The sequence below is a fragment of the Melanotaenia boesemani genome, chromosome 12 (assembly GCF_017639745.1).
Source record: "Melanotaenia boesemani isolate fMelBoe1 chromosome 12, fMelBoe1.pri, whole genome shotgun sequence".
NCBI lineage: Eukaryota > Metazoa > Chordata > Actinopteri > Atheriniformes > Melanotaeniidae > Melanotaenia > Melanotaenia boesemani.
This window is the reverse complement of record NC_055693.1, coordinates 3,971,017-3,995,125: the sequence shown is the minus strand read 5'-3', so window position 1 is coordinate 3,995,125 and position 24,109 is coordinate 3,971,017. Positions and strand designations below refer to the sequence as shown.

Below are 24,109 nucleotides of genomic sequence, written 5' to 3'. Positions count from 1 at the left end.
AAATATTGCTTCCGGAAGTACTGCGCAGAGCGCATGCGCCGTCAGCGATAGAAACGAGGTGGGAAAATTCGTTCTATTCGTTTGTTATTAGCTACAGCGTTGTAGCTTAAGCATGTTTTTAAAAACAGATTTCAGTCTTTACGAATTATAAAGCGGGACGGATACCGTATACAATTAAACAAGGATTCCTGTAAGTACTATATATTTTTGGCTCATTTAGCTTCACTGTTCTTTTCCTCAACATTTTGTCTTACTGGCTATTTAACAGCGCTACCTAGCTAGCTGTGGCATGTTGTGTTTTGTTGCTAACTAGCGCTTCATCTGTTAGTAGTCAGGTTGGATGATATTACAAGTAGATTAAAAGATATTGTAAATACATTGTTTGCAAAATAGCAGCAACACTTTTTACATTGAAAATATTGTGTATATATATATATATATATATATATATATATATATATATATATATATATAATGTCCATGCAACTTACAAAGAACACTTCTTTTACCATATAAATATTGGAGGCAAGTGAGCTCTGAGGTTAAACGAAGGCCTTCATTTATCCAGCCAATGTTTCTGTGGCGTGCAACTGAAACGCGAAGTTCAGCGCATGGCAAACAAAACATTTCCAGTTATCTGTTAAAAAACATTTACAGTAGACATCCGAAGTCCCCTCACATATTTCAATTCTTCTGAAGCAGTTAGAACACCAGTTGTTTTTTAAATCAATTAATTTAATTAATCTTGAAATCTTGGATTAATCTTAAACTCATTTTCATCTTTAAACTGCTCATTAATTATTCTGTGTACCAGGGTGCATTATCCTTCTAAAAGAGACTACAGCCAGTTAAAAGTGATTCAAAATGAGCTGCAATTTCTCATGTCAGTGATCATAATTTTATGGCCAATAGGATCGTGTATAATATGTAATGGTATTGGTTTTTCAGTGGCCAGTGCCAGTTGTATATAGATCAATAACAATTTCACAGCAGCAAATGAAACACAAAATTGCTGAACTTTAATGGATATTTCTTTACCCATCTTCTGTCTGTGCAGATCTAGACAGATGAGACAGTAATACCAACCAACTCTCACTGCGAATGTGTGTTGTTGTTTTTTTCTCCTTTTTTCCCCGGGAATCTTCAGCTCACCTGTTCATTCAGCATGAAGGTCGCAGTAGAAGGTTGCTGCCATGGCGAACTGGACAAGATCTACGAGACCATTGGCTTTCTGGAGAAGAAGGAGGGGGTGAAAGTGGACTTGCTGCTCTGCTGTGGAGATTTCCAGGCAGTGCGTAATGAAGGTGACATGAAGTGCATGGCGGTTCCAGTCAAGTACAGGATGATGCAGACCTTTTATAAGTCAGTTCTTTGTTGTTGGTGGTTCATGTTTTAGAAAATCAAATGTGAGGACATGTCCAATTTTGATATTACTGTGTGTGTTCCAGATACTACTCTGGAGAGAAGAAAGCTCCAATCTTGACCATCTTTGTTGGAGGAAACCACGAGGCTTCCAACCACCTGCAGGAACTGCCTTATGGAGGCTGGGTGGCACCCAACATTTATTATCTGGGTAGGCATGTTCAGATGATGCATGTGTCCATCTGCCTGTCTGATGCACCACACACTTGACTGGACTGTTTGTCCCCAGGTTATGCTGGTGTTGTTCGCTACAAAGGGATAAGAATCGGTGGCTTATCTGGAATCTATAAATCACATGACTACAGAAAGGGTTCGTTTGTATTTTATGGTTTTAAATCATTTTTAAATGATTGAAGTTGCAAACTTTGTTTAAACGTATACATTCTCTTTAAGGTCACCACGAATTTCCTCCTTACAATCCTGAAACCCTACGAAGTGTGTACCACATCAGAAATATCGAGATTTTCAAACTAAAACAGGTAAAAATCAGATGTTAAACTTTTCTTCTCATTCTTGTTCATAGACTATATTTATCTAAATGTGAATTGACCAATCTCTCCAGGATTTTTAATTTTGTGATTGTTAAGACTAAAAGAGCAACTATGTAAAGTTCCTGACTCATTTGAGGGTACAGTGACATCTGTCATGTGCATTTCTGGGGTCATTGCCACCCAGTAGCATCCCAAGTCTGAGAAGCTTCACTTCACAACAAGACGGCAAAAAGAAGAGAGAAAGACACAAAGCAAGAGAAGACGACTCAAGATAATACCTGAGAGATCACACAGCACAGGTAGCATGCAAGATGGATGCTGATTGTTGATGCCATTGATGGGGGCACTGAGAAAATCTGTAAAAGTTGCGTAGTGCAGCGTTAAAATGCCTCAGTTTGCTACAGATTTTCTAAAAAGTTGTGACACAAGAAACAAATTTTTAGTGTTCTTTTTTTTGTTCTATGAAATTTTTTAAATGAGAGAAAATTACAAATACCCTCAAATTGTTTTAAATTATTAATAAAATTTCAAACTAATATTCCAAAATCCCTTATGTAAATATAGTGCGCTGGGGAAATCACCTCCCAGTGCACTTAGCAAACGTTTAATACACTGCCTGTCCAATAAAGATAAAGTCTTCACTTGGATTTAACTAAGCAAATAGATAAGAGCCTCCCGTTGGATAATTACTGCATGGATGATGATGTTTCTGATGGCAACAAGTTATTTAACCCCTACTGATGCAGTGAGCCGCTTCTCATTTCTTAGAGAACCGTGTCAGAAGACAGATCCTGTTGGGGAAAAAGATGTGAATCTGTTTTAGAGGGGTGAAGTTACTGGCATCAAGCAGAGAAAACATCTGATGCTGAAACTACTAAAACTAAGTTAAGAACTGTCCAACGCATTATTAAAGACACACTACGGAACTTGGCAGATTTTCTCAATGACGCGCCCCCTAACGACAGCCATCTTGCATCCTACCTGTACTGGGTGCTCTCCTGTAGGGTTGGGTATCGTCACTAATTTCCTGAATCGATTTGATCCACAACAGCCTTTTTCGATTAGATTTCGATTAAATCTAATTCGATATTGATTCATTTACAGCTAATTGTGTAGCACCACCTATTTTTCTTGAACATTAAAGACATTCTCACATCAGTTATCAGTCGTAAGTTATCTCGGAGTAATCAGATTACTGAATACTGTAACATAACAGTACAGTGTTTCCCCCAATTCACAGCCAAAAATGCTGTGATGAAAATAAATCCCACTCAGGACAGAAAAAGATTAAACTTTTTTAATGTCCTGATGAAACTGTTTCATTCAGCGGAGTCGCTCTAAATATTATTGAAGATCAGATCTCAGATAACATGTTGATGTTAATAAAACCTACAAAGAATATTGGATCCATTTAAAGCCGTGATATGACTCAGAAATTCCTTCAGCTGTGCGCGTTCCCGTGACGACCATGACGCTATCATGTGTGCTCACTGCTGTGGACACAGAACAGACGCAGCAATGACATGCCATCATGTAAATCAGATAAATAGCATCAGACTGTTTTTTTTTTTAATAAAAGGACAAAGTGTAAACCTGTTCTGGAGGAAATATGACTTTAAATGACCGTGTCAGATTTATTTCATAGTGTGTATGTGTGTGGTGACATCATTTCCTGTTGTTGAAGATGCCGGCGCCCGTGGTCTTAGCATTAACTGCTAAAATGAGATTCTGCAGTCTTAGCATTAGCTGCTAATGTTAGTGATAATGTGCTTCAGAATACTTTACAAGTGAATGTAATCCATACTGGTTTGAAAACATCTGAGTGTGACATCATGTCGGCAAGAGAAGCTGATTTTGGACAGAAGCAACACAGGAAACCAGTTGTGTGTGTCTAAATGCTAAGATCTCGCCGAGCCTCAGTAAGTCATGCTAGAGTATGGTCATGTTACCAGAAAAGAGGACATATTTTTAAAAAAAATCGATCTCCAAGTTTTATGAATCAAGATTGGATTTATTAAATTTGAATAGATTAAAATCAATAACTAGATTTTTTTTTTTTTAAACACGGACCTACCAGACAGTAAAACAGTGTTACCTTGACTCGTCTTATCTCTTGTTCTGTCCCTTTTTTTTTTCTTTTTTCTTTTCTTCCTTCGATAATGTCTTCATGTATTTTTTTTGCTGAATCAGCCACAGTGCTTGTTCAAAATGGCCAGTGTGCTTATATCTGTTTGCTAGTGTGAAGCGGTGCGTAAAGCGAAACCCGACTGCAACGTCAAGCAGCACGTCGAAGGAAAAGCTGCATAGTGCAGCTTCTGTCTCATAATGCTGCTGGGCAGCAAAAACTCCAGAAATGTACATTTTATAGATGTCACTGTGTGGTTGCTAGGGAGCATAAAGACTGAACTTTGGAGCAATGGAAGAAGGTCATGTGGTCTGATGAGTCCAGATTGACCCTGTTCCAGAGTGATGGAGCATCAGGGTAAGAAGAGAGTCAGATGATGTGATGCAGCCATCATGCCTAGTGCCTACTGTTAAAGCCTGTGGGGGAAGTCTATGATCTGGGCTTGCTGCAGTTGGTCAGGTCTAAGTTCAGGTGTAGGTTCAGGTCTGGGTTCAGCAACATTATGTGTCCAAAAAATGAGGTCAGCTGATTCCTGCATACTGACTGAGCCGGTTATTCCATCTTCCCTGATGGCGCGGCCATATTCCAAGATGACAAAGCAGGATTCATGGGGCTCGGGTTGTGAAAGCGTGGTTCAGGGAACACATGGATTGGCCACCACAGAGTCCAGACCTGAACCCCATTGAGAATCTTTGGGATGTGCTGGAGGTCCAACTCTTCCATAATCACTACAAGATTGAAAAGAAGAAACTGTCGTGTGCGGTCCTTGTTGGTGATTTTAGACACCAAATGTGACACATTTCTCCTGCACACATCTGCATGTTCATGATCAGAAACCCAGAAGTGAAGCTGATGACGGACAAATGTAGAAAAATGTGGAGAAGAGCTGCAAGTTGCTTTAAAGTTGCAGTAGTTAAATGCAAGGATTTGCATCATTTATGACTGTGGGCTCAATCTGTGTTGATGGTTGCAATCCAAAATTGCTAATTCCTGGCAGGACTAGTTGATTAATGAATTATTTTTCTGAAGATCCAGATGCCCATAGACATTTTCATAAGTCACGACTGGCCTCGTGGGATCTACTACTACGGAAGCACAGCGGAGTTGTTGCGCAAGAAGAAGTACCTGCGTCAGGAAGTGGAGTCCAACACTCTGGGAAATCCTGCTACTGAGGAGGTCCTGGCTTACCTCCAGCCCAGCTACTGGTTCTCTGCCCATCTTCATGTGAAGTTTGCTGCCATGATGCAGCACCCGGTAAGAGTGATGGTTTTCTGCTGCTGGTTTTTAATAAGTCTGAATACAAATTAATTCCACTTCTCTTTTTTCTTTAGCCCAAAGGTAATGCTGCTCCACGTGTAACCAAGTTCTTGTCTCTGGATAAATGTCTACCTTACAGGGAGTTCTTACAGGTAGGAAGAAACTTCGTTTATATATGTACAAACCTTAGTGTTCTTTCAGGTTTGTGGATTAGCGTTAAACATTTGAACATGTTTCAGATCATAGATCTTCCTGACAGACCCAGTTCATCTGAGGGTCTGGAATATGATCCAGAGTGGCTCGCTATTCTGAAAGCCACCAACAGTCTACAGAGGACCACGCCGCAACCCTGGAATCCCCCAGAGAACAACGGCCTGCATGAACGGTACAGATATTTACAACAAAAATGAGCTGCAGTGACTAAAGCTTATGGAAACAGTCTCTGCATGAGTCTGTGTAACCTGGAGGAAAGAGACAGGATTAAAAATCATTTTTAATAATACCGACATGTCTCACAGAAGTAAAATGTCTTCATAACAAGTTTAGATGCAAAATTCTGCTATTTTAGTTGTTTTTTGCTGCAGACCCCTGTCCTGTCTGGTAGTTCTGATAGAACACTGCAATGTCTCCAAATAAACTGCATCCACTTCCATTCTAGTGGAGCATTGTTGGGTAAATGTGATGACTACTGAATCTGGCAAGTAGCATCTTTACCTAGCTTATGCTAACTCCCCCCTGTGCTTCTCATGTTGTTTTTTGTTATTTTTTGAACACATAGCATGTACAGTATTTGTACATCCTGCTAGGAGTCTTATCTGTTCCACCAATCATTAATACAGAACCTGTGTAGAGGATGATTGACCTCAGATTTCTGAGACTGCAGTGGAGAAGCAGGACTTTAAAGTCGGATTTATACTCGCAGGGCATCTGCATCACCACCGTAGGCACTGTATAGGTCTGCAGAGGCTCAACGCGCACCTCTTCCAGACCCGACGTGCACCCCTGCTGTGCAGCCGGTTATGCTGAGGTACTCCCTTGTGATTGGTCGATCAGGGATCACGTGTTGCTGGATATCTGGATCTTCTTGCTGAATTTGTGTAGTAACCGCCATTTTTAAAAACAACACCCAATGGATCAAGTTGATGAGAGGCTGATCGAATTATTCTTTTTTGTTTCCTTCCACAAGCTAATAAAGACACTGAACCATACTGGACGCCATTGTTGTTTTAAAACAAAAAATACCACTAAACTGAAGTGAAGCATCAAAAGAAATCCAACCTGGTTAGTTTACTGGTCGAGATTAGTAGGAGAAACGGCAACACGACACCAAAAAGACGCGTACCCCCAACGCTCGAGTGCGAGAGCAAACTCACCAGCATCAGCTACGCCACAATCAACCACACACAGACGCCACACGAGTATAAATCCAACTTAAGCAGTTTTAACTCTGAAATAGATCACAAGGCTGTGCTGCTCCCGGGAAATTTCCATCCTCAGATTTACATTGAATCATTTCCAGGAGAATTATTTAGTTGGATTTAAATTTCATGAAAGGCAGCTTTTCTTTGGCTACAATATACGGCAGGTTTATGGCTGGTTGACAGCCACAAACATGGTTGAGATACAGTCAACTCATCCAGCCTTTCTTGTTCATTTGGCTCAGACACTAAAAAACTCTTAGGCTACGTTCACAGTGCAGGTCTTAATGCTGAAATACGATTTTATTTATTTTTTTCATTTCGTGGTTTACATTGTCATTTAAATGTGCCCTCCATCACACTTCACTGAGCTGTGCATGGCCCTGAAGTGAGCTGCCTGCGCAAAGGAAGACGTCACGTCACACTGATTAGCGAGGTAAATGTAGATGCTACGTGTTGTTAGCTTGTATATCAGTTTTAAAGTTCTTGGACAGAGCTGGTAAAAATTATGATCATTGTTTATATTCTGCCTTACCGTGTCCCATTTCCTGACATGGGCCTCACTCCGAAGATGTAAAAGCTGTATGAAATGCGATCTGTCCGTTCAGGCTGATATCGATTTAAAAGTACCACGTGTAAAAGTGGCCAGGGTCAGATTTGAAAAACTGGATTTGTGCTGTTCAGACTCTAATAAAAACATCAGATATGGGTCACATGAGCAAAAAAGTAAAATCTGAGTCACTTTTGTCTTTATTGTGAATAAAGCCTTAAAGCGGTGATCACGCCTTTAAATGAACAAATTTCACAATCTTCCACATTTTACTATTGATTCCAGTTTCATTGTCAAATTCTGTTTGTTTTTCCACTTCTTGGAAATCGTAGGGTCCTACTGATGCCTGGATAGTCATGAAAGCTGTCAGGGTACAACTCGGAAATGTGGATTTGATAGAACTTTATTTGTCTTAACACTTAATATTTTGTATAAGCCAACTTTTCTTCATCTTGAAATAACAGACTGACCTGCATCGTTCATCATACTGGATGTCCCAATTTTTCCAGTCGTCATTTCAAACCAACACACAACACCGTGTACAACTGTGGATCAGAGCCAATCAGAGAAAACCCACCACTTCTTTGCCTTTTAATTGTTTTTAATTTATCATGACGCCATTCTTCCCTGAGCTTGGGTAAGAGGGAAATGAACATCAAATATGCAGACAGATATTCAGGGAGATAAAAGTCCTACATCTGCCATGTGTAACCAGAATAGTCGCACTCAAGAGCCCTGAACCATCTCAAAAGCTGGAAGTTTACAGATGTATTCAGTTACCAAAGAAGTAAAATCAAAAAGGTTTGTAATGTTTGATTGTGTGAAACTGAATGTTGAGTCTGTATTAACACAATAAGAATACTTTTTAGTTATTTTTCTTTAGGTTTAAAGTTTAGTTCAGTTTGTTGAGAATTTAACCTTGAGTTTCCCTTTACACATTTATTGTTTACACAACCAGAACGGTGCAGCTGTTCTAGTTTGTAACGTGGCTTGTCTGAAACCTTCAGGTGGGACTTCACAGCTTCAGAGGCAGCCATGATGGAGGTGGTGGAGGATCTCAGCGGTGACCTCAGCATTCCAGACAACTTCAGCCAGACCGTGCCAGCCTACGACGCCAACAGTCCTCAGCCGTACTCCACCCCAAGCTGCAACACCAACCCTCAGACGACCGAGCTCTGTGCCAAGTTGGGCCTCACAGACATCTATGCTCAGGCTGCACAGAGGCAGGACCAGCTGGGCAGACTTCAGAGCAGCACTGGAGGGGAGGACGATGACGATGGAAGTGCTGATGAACCCAGTGAGTATCCAACCGATACGTCCGGGCTGTCCGGTTCTTTTAACCCTGATGAGATCACTTTAGAGGATGAATGGGAGGAAGAGGAGGAAGCAGCGGAGAAGGCAAAAAAACCCTCTGAAATCCAAACACCCCTCCGTTTGGTTCTGCCAGAGCCTAAATCTCATTCCTCACCGGCTCCCCCGCCCCTTCTGATGAACCTCCCTCCTCCCTGCCACTCTACTCCAAGAGCTCCTCACATCCAGTCTGGATCTGAAGAGGAAGAACAGCATGATAGCAGCGATGCAGCAGCACGCATCCTGAAACGAAGCAGCAACGAGCATGTGGAAGCGGACAGCAAAGGTCCTACTCCCAGGATCAAGCGCAGGAACCAGGTCATCTACGCAGCAGCAGACGATGAAGCGTGTGAGGGTTCGGGGTGAAGACAAAGCTGACATTTCTACACTAGAGTGATGAGTAACATTTATTTATGTAGTGCTGCAGAGGAATGAATGCAAAAAGACAAGGATTAGTGTCCAGATTTACAGCTCTGGCAGCATTTCTTTGTTGAAATATTATTTTATGTATTTTAATGAAACCAACACAATTTTAGGGAATAGATTTTTCAGTTCTATTTTTTTTATTCCAGTTGTGACATCAACTATTAGTGATGCAGAAAGATAAAAATCTATTTTTTAAATGAATTAATAAGTTGATGGACAAATAGAATGCAATAAATGTGGCTGCTCGCTTATCAACATCAGTTTTCTTCACTCAGAACAGGTTTAACACCAGCAGTCAGTCTGAATGAACGGATGGTTTCACTGGATTCTAGTAGACACTAAAGATGAACCACTTCAAAGTCAAACCATTTAAATCCATTACAGTTTGTGTTGATTTCAACAAAAAAAAATCTGACTGTTCTGTATCAAAATGTCATGGTTCTTCCTCTGCTATATCTCCAGGTTTAATTACATATGACACGTATTTTTAGGGGGGGTAATCTTGCTAACAAGCAGCAGTGTTGCTGCTACAGCTCTTCACTGGTTGTATGGAGCTAGGAACGTTTTTTAACGTTTATCTCCATATTTGTGTGACAAGTACAGATGCAGATCAAACCTACAAATACAGATCAGTTCTGCTAGTCTTAAAATACAAACACATTTTGAGTCTGAAAATGCAAGTCAGTTGTACAAGTAAAAAACTCTTTGTCTCACATTTCAGGCCACATTCACATTGGCACTGTTTGGTTGCTTCTGTTGATGGTACAGTTTGTTTGCTCATTCTAGGGTTCTAGGTTCACTTCAAGTGAAACGCACTGTCAAACTTTTCGCTTCAAGTGTGAAAGCAAACTGAACCATCCAGTGAACCAAAGAGGAAGTGATGTAGAAGCTGGCTGCTTCTCCTGCTGCTCATACTGGACAGATTCTGGTTAATCCTGCATTAGTTTGAGCACAGAAGTAAAAGCAGAAACCCCAAGACTGAATAAACTTGGTTTACAAGCAATTTCCGGCCCTGGCTAGTCAATAAGCTGGATTTCCTTCTTGGTCAGTGGTCATGTTGGGGAATATCGCCCCCTTGTGAACAGTTGTCCAGAGCGTTTGGTCCTCTTAATTTAAAATGAAGTGTAAAAGCAAACCAAAGGAATCACGCAAAGGTTCCTTTTTGTAAGGCAGGTAAGAAATTTAAGGTCTATGTCCTTTTACCTTGATAGGTTGCAGCTACTTCCTGTAGACTTCCTCAGAAGGGTCCCGTGATGTTGGTGTGAAATGTCTTGTAGGTTTCTTATGTCTTAAAAAAGGAACCTTTGCATCATTTAACCAAGAAGACCATATGAACATCTTTGGACTAAACCAAAGGAAGATGGGAATTTTTTTTTCCCTGCCCAATCAAACCCAGTCCCCCAGAGAATCCTGGTGTGAATGCACCCTTACACACCTGCTCAGGAACCAGTTAGATTCCTCTAATCCCTAGTGCAACCACCATAGCTCCCTGAAAATGAGTTGGTTTATGGATTAAATTAAACATTTTAAAACCCTTAGCAGAATTAACTGATGTTAGAACATGTTTTTCAATCTCCAGAAAGAAATCTTTGCGTTTTCATAAACATAAATGCTGCAGGGGCTCTGGCTGGAGCCTTCCTCTTGGTGGGTCCGGAGTCGTGGTAGGGTGGCTAGGGTTCGTGCTCCGGGATTGCTGTTGATCACTCGGATCTCTGGGCCACCCTAGTCTGGCTCTAGCGTCCGTAGAGGCGTGGCTGCATTTGCGCAATCACGCTCATCCTCTGCATGCTGACACAGTCGCTGAGTTGTCCAGTGGGTTTATACGCTAAAGCCTGGTACACACAAAGATTATCAGGCTGTTTCCCGACCAAGGACGGCAAACGCCTGATTATCATGAGTCTTATGAGGTTTTTCTGTACAATTATCATTTGGTCTGAGGTGTGTTACAAGCAGATTTGTTCCGATAATCCGCTCCAAAACGGAGAATTGTAAATTCCCTCTCATGATTCCCAGCTACGACCCGATATCTTCATTTGTGTGAGGAAAGCTGACGACTCATGAATTTTGACTGTGTGGATGGTGTCGTGGCACAGAATGTAGCCAATCAGAGAGCGAGCTGGCTGGGGAACAAGGAAGGATATAAAGTCCGTGTTCACACCGTCTAAATTTTTTCAGTTTTGGCTTTTTCTGTTAACAATAGTCCCAAGACCACCATCATTCCCTCGTCCTGTATTATCCTCTTCCATGCTGGGTGTTGTGCTTTCTGGTTGTTACTGTGGTTGTTCTTCTACATTTTTGTTAGATCGCATTTGGTCACTCAAGATGTTCGGCTCGGAGGACTAGATTGTAGATCAGTTCTGGTACTTTGGTTGTTGCTGTGATACATGTTTTGCTTTTTGTTTTTGTAGGAAATTCTGTGTTTCTGTACAGGCGTAGCAGTTGGTTGTCTGGTTAGGTTGGATTGAAGGGTCGTTGCTTCTATCTGTTGTAGCTTTCTCTCCTTTTTCTTTTTTCTACTTTCCTTTTTACTTCTGTTCACTAAATTTTTTTTTCTGTCCAGCAAGATTATGTAAATTCCACAATTCAAAATAAATAAATAGATTTAAAATAAATAAATCAGATTATCAAGAGGAGCCTTATACCTAAAGCTCCCCTTGGCAAAGCAAATTTGTTTGGCACAACACAGCAGCCAGACCATCATTCTGCTGGGGGGTTCAAGAAATCCAGTTGTTTAAGAAAGCATATAAAATGTGAGACAAATTTCTTGAACTTGCACTGAAACCGACTTGTATTTTCAGACTTGCAGAATTAATCTTGAGTTATATATTCAATTTGTACCTGTACTTAGATGCATGTAGGTCCGTATTCTGGCTCCATATTGGTGCACCAAACTGGCCCAATAACGGTTCAAACTAAAGGTGCTGATAGAAACACTGAATTATTCCTGAATACTCTGTATTTTTATACGTCAGAAAAGAGCAGGACTAAAACCGGACTTTTATAATGCATGCAAACATCTTAACACCGGTCACTGGTACGCTGGTTCTCCCCGTGTATCCATAGAAATTGGACGGATCTTCATTTACATACTAAATAAAGAGTTAAAAAACAAACCTTTTTTAAAGGGAAGAGTTGGGAGTTTCTCCTGCATCTGCTCTTCATTTGCGCCACAGTTCCCATCCCAGACTTTGACCCAGACTAACAGAAGAAGCCAAAAACAGAATAACCAGAAATGATGGCGTGGACCAGAAAAAGCACAAAACTAAAAAGCTAAAAATGGGAATCTGACACTCCGATCAGTAAATCGCTGTTTTTCCTTTGCTTGTGAAGCACAGCAGGCGCTGTCGTCTAATTATGACCTGGGGGAGGGTAACTGGAGCTGAACATGGAAACGTGTAGATTTAAGGACTGAATTACTTTATTGAACAGAATGAGCTGATGAGTCGTTGATGCCCTGTAAGGAAGAACATCTCTACTTTTCTTTTGCTTTTATAATACAACTTGCATTTTCTCTTTTTATGTTTTCCTTTTATGCATTGTTCTAAATCTGAAAATAAAGCAAAACAAAAGATTTCTGTGGACACCAGTATTTGTTTAAATCAAACAGATTTATAACACTGATCATTTGAGCCATCCATTCCAGGTTGACAAGTGTGCTCTGCTAAAATCAACATACACTTTCATTAGAATTAAGACAAAATACAACATACAGTGTATTCGACAAGATCCGGTTCAAGCCAACACAGTAAAGCCGAATGGCGGGGCGCAGAGTTGTTGGTTTATGGTTCAAGCCAATGTAAGGGACAAGTTTTTTTCTGCACTTTTATCTACGAAGCACACTTAAAGCCTCGAAGATGATTCTTAGAAAGAAAACTGGGAGTAGGCACTTCTGTTTTTTCTTTTTTGTGTGTGTGTTTTCATCAATTCTTCACAGATTTTTCCTCAGTCAAGCCTCGGACTGCCAGACAACCATCGCAGGAAGATAAAGGAATCCATAAAACTATCTAAGATCACCATGACGACAGGTTTGAGACGAGACAGATGGTGGACACATTTTAACAGAAGATTGGCAGATGTGCTCCTGCAGGCTGGGGAGGTTTATTATGAGCCTCATTTTTCTCATATTCACTTAATTCTTGTTTTAAACTAAACATCAAAGCCCAAAAATCACCAGTCACTGCAACCATTAAACAAATGGTTAAAACATTTACTCCAAGCAGGGAACTTGTGTTTGATGCTAAACTTCTTTGGGTTGCCTGTTAGACATTTTCCAGACATTTTCTGCTTTATAAATAAAAATAAATCACACACTCCACATCAAGTCTATAGTGTTGTACAAGTCGCCTCCTGTCCTCATTAACACTAGTACACTGCACTTCAATCTTTCATGACACAAGTCTGACTGAATTTATCTGTGAGAAATCTGCTTTAAGTATTTGGATCTGGACTTTAAGGTCAAGCTTCAGGAACCCTGGAGCACTTCAGCCTGCAAGTCAAAACACTGGGCTAGAAATATGCACAAACTGACACATTTGACCTTTTGGGTTTTTTTTTGGCCTGCTAAGGCGGAGCATCACAGTAGGGTTACAGATCATTCCGGAGGTGTGATATGTGGCGTTATTGACAGCAGGGTTTGATCGATTCAGGAAGAGGCAAAGCAAGCAGGAGCAAGCTCCAGCAAGAAGAAGCAGCAAGCGACCTTTGAGCCGTTTGTTCTGCTTTTCGTCCACTCGCCAGCAGCTGCTGTTCAGTTTGTGCCCTTTTTTTTTTTTTTCTTTATGCAGCGAGGCTGTGGCCAAGGTGATGCAAGGCAGACAGAAACTGAAATTTCACAATTAGTGCTAAATACTACATCAGGCTTACCACCACTTTCCACATTATTCTCCTCCTCTCACTCAGTCTTTACTTGTAATTTCCACATGCAGAATCACGTCTCCGTCCTCCTGCTTCTGTTTTTAATCTCTTCTTGGATTTTCCATCCACTGGGACCGGACAATGGATGCAGGGAACGGGTTTGCCCCACATCGGGCTGACCGCTGGACGTTGAAGGAGATGAGATGACTGAAGGGCTGTGGTGGTGTGGATGGTGGGACACAGGTGGGAGGTTGGACGTCTAGTTCCCACCGCAGCAGGCTCGGGTGGAGTGAGCATCTGGGTCCTGGAGGTTGACTCCCCGATGTCGTGCTGCATGTGTCGGGTTCTGGGTGTCTGTTTTTGGCATCTTTTTTGCTGTTAAAAAAAAAACTAAGCCTCAGATAGTTGTGAGAAAATCAGCAGAGTCCAGTCCCTCATTCCTTCAGATTTTCTTAATATTTCCAACTGGTCTTAAGCAATAGGTCTCCAGGTTTTGGGGGGTCTTTTAAAGATTTTCTTTGGACATTTGCTATCTCTTTATCAGTATTTACTCCAGTCCTTCTACCTGAGCATTTTTAGCAACTTAATTCTGACTTATGCATCATTCAAGCATAAAAACATTCCCAACCCAACTGAGCTGATGTTGTCGATACATAACACAACTTGGCAAAGAACAAATTTTAAATTGGACCTTTAGGCTCTTTGTTACTACTCACAAAGACATTTCTTTAGTTTATTCTCTGAAAAACAGCAAAGATAACAGTTTGACAGACAGGAAATAGGATTTTAGAAGCAACAAAGTGATTCCCAAAGAGCTGTTAGCTAAAACCTTTCAGCATGGTGTGGAGAAACTAGTTGAAGACAAAAGAAGAGTCAGGACTAAAAAAACAGTTACAGCAGTATATGAGAGAAGCACAACACGTGCAATACTATTTTAATGCCTCTTATGCTGTATTTCTACTTTATTCTGCTTTTTTCACACTTATTTTATTAGGGAATTTCACACCACTTCACATGAACGCATGTGGCATGACAAATGAAGATCGTGAATATTGAACAAAAGGCAGAAACATCCAAAAGGAGCAGTGGAAATTCCTTCAAGGATCCTGGAGAACTACTGACAGACAGCTGGTCTAAGAGGGTTCAGACTGTGTTGAAGAATAAAAGCCACCCAGAGCCAGAGCTGGGCAATATGAACCAAATCTTATATCTCGATATATTTTACCAGAATCACGATATATATATATATATATATATATATATATATATATATATATATATATATATATATATATATATATATATATATATATATTTTGTCAAGTAACCAAAGAGACAGCTCTAATTTACAGCCTTTAGTGCTAAATATACTTTTAAGGTTTAGCAGCACATGTGCATTAAAACAGCAGAAATTAAAGTATCTTTATATTAAATTAAATGCTCCTAAAACAAAATACATTACTTTAAATTGTTTAGCCCTGTGGCGGTTTATCTCTAAACTTAAAATCATAGTACTATATATGATGGTTTTCTGCACAACTGTCAGCAAACTTCCTCATGACTATGAATTAGGGCTGGGCGATATGAACCAAATCTTATATCTCGATATTTTTTACTAGAATCACGATATACGATATATATCTCGATATATTTCTTTTTGTCAAGTAACCAAAGAGTGCTAAATGTACTTTTATTAAGGATCAGCAGCACATGTGCATTAAAACAGCAGAAATTAAAGTATCTTTATATTAAATTAAATGCTCCTAAAACAAAATACATTGAAAAGTACTTTTTTTAATGACCATAACAAAAATACAGCTGTGCAAAATGCAAAAGAAAAGATGCTTTTAACTCAAAACAAGTTATCTCCATATAAACGATATTCCCTCCTACATTGCGTCTGATAAAGTCTCGATATATTTGAAAATCTCGATATATTGCCCAGCCCTACTCAGAGCAAACATTCCCTTTCAGGCTCCTGTGAACTGGACAAACTGTTAAAGCCTCTTAAAATGCATTTATGTTTGGGAGACTCACCAATAGCCAAGAAGAGCTCATTCACGTTCATGGCCGTCTTGGCAGATGTCTCCATAAACAGAAGGCTGGTGTCTTCAGCGTACGTCTGGGCCTCCTTCAACACACAAAGATACACAACGCTGGTCAATTTATTACAAAAACAAAGTTAGAAGTTAGAAGCGTTCTGATCCACAGAGATGATCGTGCTGAGGAACACGCACATTGCAAACCTAACACACACTCATATGTTAACTGATAGTTATTGCAACAGATCAGGTAAACATGTCATTATTATGTCTCTATGTCAGGATTGTGTACCAAAGTCAAACAGAAGGAAGTGTATTTGTCTTACTGCCTGTTTACATTATGGATGCATTAATGTGGACAAATATTTCCTCAATCACTGATTAGTGACGTTAAATAAACAACTTATTAGTGATGAAGAGGAATCAAATATCATCTAAAAGAGAGCTGCCGTGCTCTGATCGTGGTCTGACTGTCCGGTTTTGGTGAGGTTTCTGAAACCAGACGTGGTCTTCCGTTTAAGGGCTGTATGGGAGAGTGTTTCATCCACAGAACTGCTGCACACTGATGTTTTGTGCTTTTTTGTGAACGGTGGAGGATGTTGAGGTGGAAAGGATGTCACTGAATCCGGGCCGGCCCCCACCTGGTGGATGGGAGGTCGTCTCTGGGGTGGGCTGGCTGGGGTTTCTGCTCTGGGGTGGTGGCTGAACTCCCGGGTCTTACGGGACTCTGGTCTGCCTCAGATTTTTGCAGGGACCTGGCTGCATTTGCAAATCACACTCATCACTGATCATTATCCTGATACTTTACCCTGATGTTTTTGTCTTTGTGTTACTAATGTCTTTGTTGTTGTGATTCTTTTATTCTTTTTTTCCAGCTTGTCTGTCTTTTTATAGGTGCTCCTGATGATTGTCAGCTTTTAAAGATTGTAAATGATCTTAGGTGTAATTTGGATGTACAGAAACTTTCTGGATCATAGTGTCGCTTTTGACACAGTGGATCACCACATCACTTTAAACAGACTAAGAAGTCTGGTGGGCCTTTCAGGTCGTTAAAATGGTTTTACTTATCTCACAGAGATCATTTCAAGCAAACTACAGAGTTTTAAACCCTCTCAGTTTAAAAGAAACTTAGGTGTTCTCTTTGACTCTAAGATTTATTTTATTCTACACATTAAAATTATAACAGGATGACAGGATTTTATCATCTTAAACATCACCAGAGTCTGCTCACTTCTGTCTTCTGCCAGCACAGAAGAGCTGATGCTTTTATTTCTAGATTAGATTAGATTATTGTAATGCCCTGCTCTCTGGTCTTCCCAAAAAGTACTTTTAGTTTACAGCTGCTCCAGAACTCACCAGCATGGGTTTTGACGAGAACCAGAGGGCGAGAACGCATCACACCAGTTTTAAAATCTCTGCATTGGCTCCTCGTATGTTTCAGGATTGATTTTAAGGTTCTTTTATTGTTAAATGTCTTAATGGTCTTAGGCCTTTTTATTTATCTAACCTGCTTTTAGAGATGAACCTTCATGGACCCTGAGGTCCTCTGGTACCTAATTTTTTTAGTTTAGCTTATAATTAAGTTTTATTCTTGTTAAATTAATCCGTTTTTATATTTACTTATTACATTTTTGTGGCAGCCTTATGGTGGCTATGTGGGCACAGTCTTCCTGGGTCTGGGTGGTTTTCCGTGGTCACAGCCTCTATGGTCATGGGTGCAGTAGCTCTTGGTGTAGAAGGATATCGTTTCCTCACCTGGTGCCAAGACATGTTTGTTAATACAGTTATTTTTTGAGACATGTTGCTTTAGAGGGGGAAGGGGTTCTAGTACATTTAATCTGGATGTGTGTGTGTGCATGCCAGACCATCATCCTGCTTGCTATGATGCTGGACAGGACAAGGTTTTGATGTGAATACCAGCTAACTGTCCTGAATGATGACGTAGGTTGAACATGTCCAGGGTTAACTACCCCTTACATGGAGATCTTTATATGATGCTGGTCATCGACACGGTCAGTCAACCTGTATTTCTGACTCTGGATATGTGAACATCCATGTGAAACAGAAGGAGCTGGCAGCAGATGACCAGTCAGGGTCCAATATTCCTACAGCTGCTGCAGCCAAAGCAGGAAGGAAAGATGATGAAGATTCAGACTGATACCACTGCTACGTTACTGATGCTTTGTTTTCACACAAGTGTGTTGCAAGTGTATTCTTGAGGTGCATAAGAAAGATTTATCACCTCTGACAGTTAATTCAATCAGATGCAACATTGGATCTTTGTAGAAGCAAAACAAAACTGGATTTATAGTAAACATCCAAGTTCTTCATCTCTCATCCAGACTGAACTTTTAATAACAAGGTTGGTGTTGTCCAGCCATTTTTATTTATTCTAGAAACATTTAGAATATAAATGTGGTTGTGAACTAACTCACTGAGAATGACATTAAACTGTGACGTTGCAACACAGGAACAAGATCAACCAGCATCCACAGTCCCACTCACACCACTTATTACCCAAACTAAATGTCCAATCGTCTGTGACTTCTCTCAGATCAGCATCAGTCACATCCAGCAAGCCGACTTAGTTTTTCATAGGATGGGAGGATGGACAAACAAACCAATGATGAAAACAGTAAGTACATTCTCCCTGTGTAATAATTTCTGTGGCATAACAGGATTTTTCTGTGGAATATTATATTTAGACCTGCTGTGATATTATTCTACTGTACTGATGCAGGGCGTCTGCCCTTTGGACTGCTGTTACTCTTACTAGACCAACCTGTTATCGCTTAACAGAGATCTGGAGGATTAAAGGACTGATGACTCAGCAGGATTTCTGCATTTACCTTTACTGGACTACTGCAACGCTGTCCTCACAGGTCTCCTTAAAAAAATCCATCAGCCAGCTTTTCAGCCTCACTAAGACCAGGAAAGTAGATCATATAACTCCAGTCCTCAGAGCTTTACACTGGCTTCCTGTCTGTCCTGCCAACCGAATAAACTGGCAGGGCATCCGTCTCCCATGCAGGAGTGACGGAGTTCAACATATTACAATGGGGCAAGACCCTTAACGCTACTGCCTACTCTCAGATGTGTCGCTTCGGAGAAAAGCGTCTGCTAAGTGACTGTAATGTAATGTAATGAAAAAAGAACTGACTTCAAAATCCTGCTGGTAGTTTACAAAGCACTCGATGGTTTAGGACCAAACTACATTCAGGATCTTCTGGTCCTTTATGAACAAACTAGATCCCTCATGTCATCGGGGTCAGGTCTACTTTCTGTTCCCAGAGTCAGAACTAAACACGGAGAGGCAGCGTTCAGTTTCTGGAACAAACTCCCAGAAAACTGCAGGTCTGCTGAAACTCTGAAACGTTTATTTCTGGTATTTTATCCTTTTTCTGTTTTTTATTTCTTTTTAAAGTTTGTTTTGAAAGTACTTTCTAGTGCTTCCTCTGCACCCTGCTGTAATGTTCTGTTTTATGTAAAGCACTTTGAACTGTCTTGTACATGAAATGTGCTGTACAAACAAACTCGTCCTGCATTATAAATTTACACAGGACGTATTTAACCAAATACAACCAATTTTCAAACAAACCTACAGCACACAAGCAGGCACACTGTAAGAGTTATCTATTTTAGCTTAATAATAATTTTGCATAATGTAATTCATTTTTGTTTAACGGGATAAGTAGCCATCTCGATGGGAGCGGCACCCGAACGTCCTGCATTAGCAAGCCGCCGCTGGACCAGTGTCTTACCTCGTACTCCACCAGTCTCTTCTCAGCCAGGTCGGCCTTGTTTCCAGCCAGAGCAATAACTATGTTAGGACTGGCCTGTCTCTGCAGCTCCTTCACCCAGGCCTTGGCTCTCTCAAAAGTCTCCTGCAGAAATGCACCAGGTTCAGAAGTAAGGAGGATGTGCACGAATGTCAATACATGCATTTCTGCATCAGTTAACACAAACAGCTCAGACTGTTCACATGACTGTGAATAAACTGAGAATTTCACTTATGAAACTATTTTAGCTGAGCTTATTTGTCCCTAAATGCCACATGACAGTCGCAGAAAAATAAATGAAGCTTAATTTTGTTGGTTTTGGGTCTTACTGGCTTGGTGATGTCAAAGACGACAATAGCAGCCTGAGCTCCTCGGTAGTACATGGGAGCCAGGCTGTGGTATCTCTCCTGCCCTGCAGTGTCCCAGATCTCAAACTTCACCGTGGTGTCATCTAGACACACCGACTGAGCCAAGAACGCAGCTGGACACACACACAGGAGAGAACCATTCATCATCAGCTGTTCTCAACACCAACCATCACCAGCGGATCAATATCTCACCTCCTATGGTGGTCTCCTGGAACTCATCGAACTGACCCTTGACGAAGCGTAGCACCAGGCTGGACTTGCCCACGGCCATGTCTCCCAGCAGCACCAGCTTGAACTGGCAGATCTTGGTCTGCGGTAGCGTGCCATTGGAGCGGCCGGCGCTCCCTCTGGAGCTCATACTGACCTGTTTACGGACGGCAGGAGAGCTGGGCCTCCTCCTCAGAGCGCTGGGATATCAGTCACTCACAAACCGGCTGCAGTCCAGTCTTACTGACGGGGTCCAGATCTTTCCTGGTTCTGATGTCTGAATGCAGGAAAATTATGAAGGTGTGCAGAGATGTTAAATAGGAGCACAGGTGTGTTAACCCTTAAAACAACACCAGATCACCTGGGCACCCTATATCCTCATCAGTGTCTCAGGAACGGTAGTGTCTAGATCAATGGGGTAAATAGTGGTGATAGCTACCCATATATATATATATATATATATATATATATATATAGTATATATAAATACTGAATAAAAACTTAATTTCAATAATTTACCTGTAAAAGGTAAACTAATATATAGACTCATTATATCCAAAGTGAGCTATTTCAAGCATTTATTTGTTATAATTTTGATGATTATGGCTTACAGCTTATGAAAACCCAAAAGTCTAAATTTCATAAAATTAGAATAGTGTGAAAAGGTTCAATGTTGTAGCCTCTAAGTGCCACACTTTAATCAGCTAATTAATCCAAAACAAAGACAAAGGACTCCTAAACATTTATTTCAGTACAATTCATAGTAGGGCTGAGCAATATATCGAGATTTTCAAATATATCAAGACTTTACCAGATGCAGTATAGAAGGAGGGAATATCGTTTATATCGAGATAACTTGTTTTGAGTTAAAAACATCTTTTCTTTTGCATTTTGCACAGCTGTATTTTTGTTATGGTCATTGAAAAGTATTTTTAATTTATTTTGTTGTAGGAGCATTTAATTTAATATAAAGATACTTTAATTTCAGTCAGCTGTTTTAATGCACATGTGCTGCTGATCCTTAATAAAAGTACATTTAGCACTCTTTGGTTACTTGACAAAAAGAAATATATCGAGATATATATCGTATATCGTGATTCTAGTAAAAAATATCGAGATATAAGATTTGGTTCATATCGCCCAGCCCTAATTCATAGTCATGGGGAAGCTTGCTGACAGTTGTGCAGAAAACCATCATATATAATACTATGATTTTAAGTTTAGAGATAAACCGCCACAGGGCTAAACAATTTAAAGTAAAACTTGAGCTAAAGATGAATGCACACATATAAAGAAAAGTATCTGACACCTTTTAATGACCCCAGTTTCAGAGCTGATGATGCTTTATTTAAAAAATTTATCTAGGATATAAACATAAGGCAGTAAAACTGGTTACCAAGCTGCTGAGAGTGCTGGAACCAGAGTTTGAAAGCTTCTTTAGCTCAGAGTCGATGCATTTAAAACACTGTAGATTTGTTGTGTTTAAAACGTGTTAAACTCGAACACATGAACACTGGTGTTTTTCTTGAAACTTGGAAAATATATGGGATACTTTCAATTGTTGAAGAATACATATAGATTTGCAAACCTTTAATGCCTCCCTGCCTAAACCTATGACCCCTCCAAGTGTTACATTTTTTGTTTTGTCTTGCAGTAAAAAGTCTCTTCTACTGGATCCATAAAGCCTGGAGATTAGAGTTTTATCAGGATAGGTGGAGTTCTGATAAAGGCAACAAACATCTCTTAAATGTTTACAGTTTTACATGGAGGAGGGGATTTAAGAGAAGTTTTAACTGTTACGCATCATCCACCATTTGTGAATGTCCCCTGTGTTCTTATCCACTCTAACAGAGGTCTGATTCAGATCATCCATGAATCCTCCTGACTGGATTTTACACGGAGCTCGGACATGCAAACAGGGAACAGCCATGAATGAGGGGATTGGGGGGGATGATGGCCCAGTACAGCTGAGAAACAGGAGTTTACAGGATGCTGAGCCTATAATGCCCGCTTCCCACCTCACCGACACGGCACTACTCCTCCATCAGTCATTAGCTTCATCACTGCAGTAATAACCGTTGGAAACGCCACCCGGCCCTCCGCGTGCTGGGAAGTGAGTGCGCGGACTGACACGATGTTTTTCCGTCGGTGAATGTTATCAGATCACCAGCGCTTATCTTACGTTATGTGCTAACGTGACACCGATCGGTTCGGCGAAACGACCTGAATCAGAACCCAATATTTCGACGCAAGATTAAACATACCGAACCGAGTCGTTCACCCGAACAACATGTTTCTACTGAGAGCAAAACATGAGGATATTTACCGTTTATACTGCTGTCTCCGCGGCGCAGGTACCGCAGCTTTCACTGTTGACAATTTAGCTATCAGCTGGGTGAAGAGAACGTTAACGCTTCCTGTAAATCGGCGCAGGCGCACTGAGTGTCGCATTGTCAACCCCGATAAAAAAAAAAGAAAACCGCATTTTCTTTTTCTTTTTTTTTTTATTAATTAATTTATTTTTATCAATTTACATATTCAGAATTAGAAAGCACGAACATTATGGGACACAGAACACAAGCAACGGTATATATTATAAAATACAACAGAAAATAATTAGGAATATTTGGGAATAAATTATATATGCCAAACAAAAGACTAGATAGACTTCATGTAAATTCCCTTAAAGCTTCTTGTTTGATTTATCAAACCATTAACATACATTACAAGCATATGGACATTATTCAGTCTGTAGATTCTGACAAAATAATCAACGTTTACTTTTCTTTTTTTTTTAAAGGTTCCAAAATTAGATTTAATTCGTATAAAACTTATGATAATTACTATACCTGTTCCTCTTCTGGTGAATGTTCCTCTGAGGTTCTTTTAAGGTTATTGCTATTTTAAAAGCTTTTAAAACTACTGGAGAATTGTTAAAGGTTTCTAGAAGGTTACTACAAGGTTTTAAACCCTCTATGTCACCTCTGGGGAATCTTCTAAAATTTCCTCAGCATTCTTCCTTAAACCTATAGTTTACCTCTGCGGAATGTTGCTTTCATGTCCCTCGGTTTTTATTGATTTAGACCATTGAGATAACTTCTAGGGAACCTTTAGGTTTTTAGGTCTTCCCAAGAACTTTGATTGAACAATACTTTGAAGTAGTTTGGGAGGTTTATTTAACTGAAAATTTGATGAAGTTCTAGGGAATTTTTCCCGGAGGTTCCTTAAGGATGATCATTATTATTACCGTTTTAATAATTTATCTTTATTATTATTATTATTATTATTATTATTATTATTATTATTATTTCCCTGATGATTTCCAGAGGGTTCTCTAGCTTAATACGTTAACCTAACCTTTGGCTAAAATACATCTAAATAGCTCCTTCAAGGTTACGTTTCTTTTAAACATTGTGGAACTCTGAAAGTTAACCTCTGGTTTAATTTTCTTGAAGGATCTTTCTGGTTCCAATAAGATTTATTGTATTATGTTTTTATTGTATTATTGTTGGAAAAAAGGTGATAGAGAAATTCTCCCGGGAAAAGTTTTTTCCCCCCTTTGTTTTCTTGAACACAGCTAATAGCATTAAAAAAAAGACAGAGTTTGAATTATGTGTATGACTCAGTCTGAGAACAACAAAAGGCCAAACAACGAGAATTTTAGCAACGATAAACTAGGTTATAAACAGACTAAATGTATTTACATCTCTCAGATTCTCTCCCCAAATAGTGTAAAATGTGTTAGATGTAACAGTTAGGCAGATCGTGACAACATTCAATAAAAATCAGAATCATAAATAAAGATATAAAACAAGTTGAG

The 24,109-nt window shown here is 40.0% G+C and overlaps 2 protein-coding genes across 2 annotated transcripts; one reads left to right on the top strand and one right to left on the bottom strand.

Moving 5' to 3' along the window:
- Window positions 1-28: 28 nt before the first annotated feature.
- dbr1 (debranching RNA lariats 1) lies at window positions 29-11,487 on the top strand. The gene is made up of 9 exons (XM_042001511.1): window positions 29-190; window positions 1,148-1,362; window positions 1,449-1,573; window positions 1,652-1,732; window positions 1,816-1,901; window positions 5,068-5,292; window positions 5,370-5,447; window positions 5,535-5,680; window positions 8,271-11,487. The coding sequence occupies exons 2-9, from the start codon at window positions 1,166-1,168 to the stop codon at window positions 8,977-8,979; spliced, it is 1,647 nt and encodes a 548-aa protein (XP_041857445.1). The 5' UTR covers window positions 29-190; window positions 1,148-1,165; the 3' UTR covers window positions 8,980-11,487.
- A 948-nt stretch (window positions 11,488-12,435) lies between these two features.
- Window positions 12,436-22,720, bottom strand: rab5b (RAB5B, member RAS oncogene family). The gene is made up of 6 exons (XM_042001696.1): window positions 22,616-22,720; window positions 20,275-20,566; window positions 20,044-20,195; window positions 19,697-19,819; window positions 15,931-16,024; window positions 12,436-14,268 (listed from the first exon to the last, which is right to left on the bottom strand). The coding sequence occupies exons 2-6, from the start codon at window positions 20,438-20,440 to the stop codon at window positions 14,153-14,155; spliced, it is 651 nt and encodes a 216-aa protein (XP_041857630.1). The 5' UTR covers window positions 20,441-20,566; window positions 22,616-22,720; the 3' UTR covers window positions 12,436-14,152.
- Window positions 22,721-24,109: the final 1,389 nt, after the last annotated feature.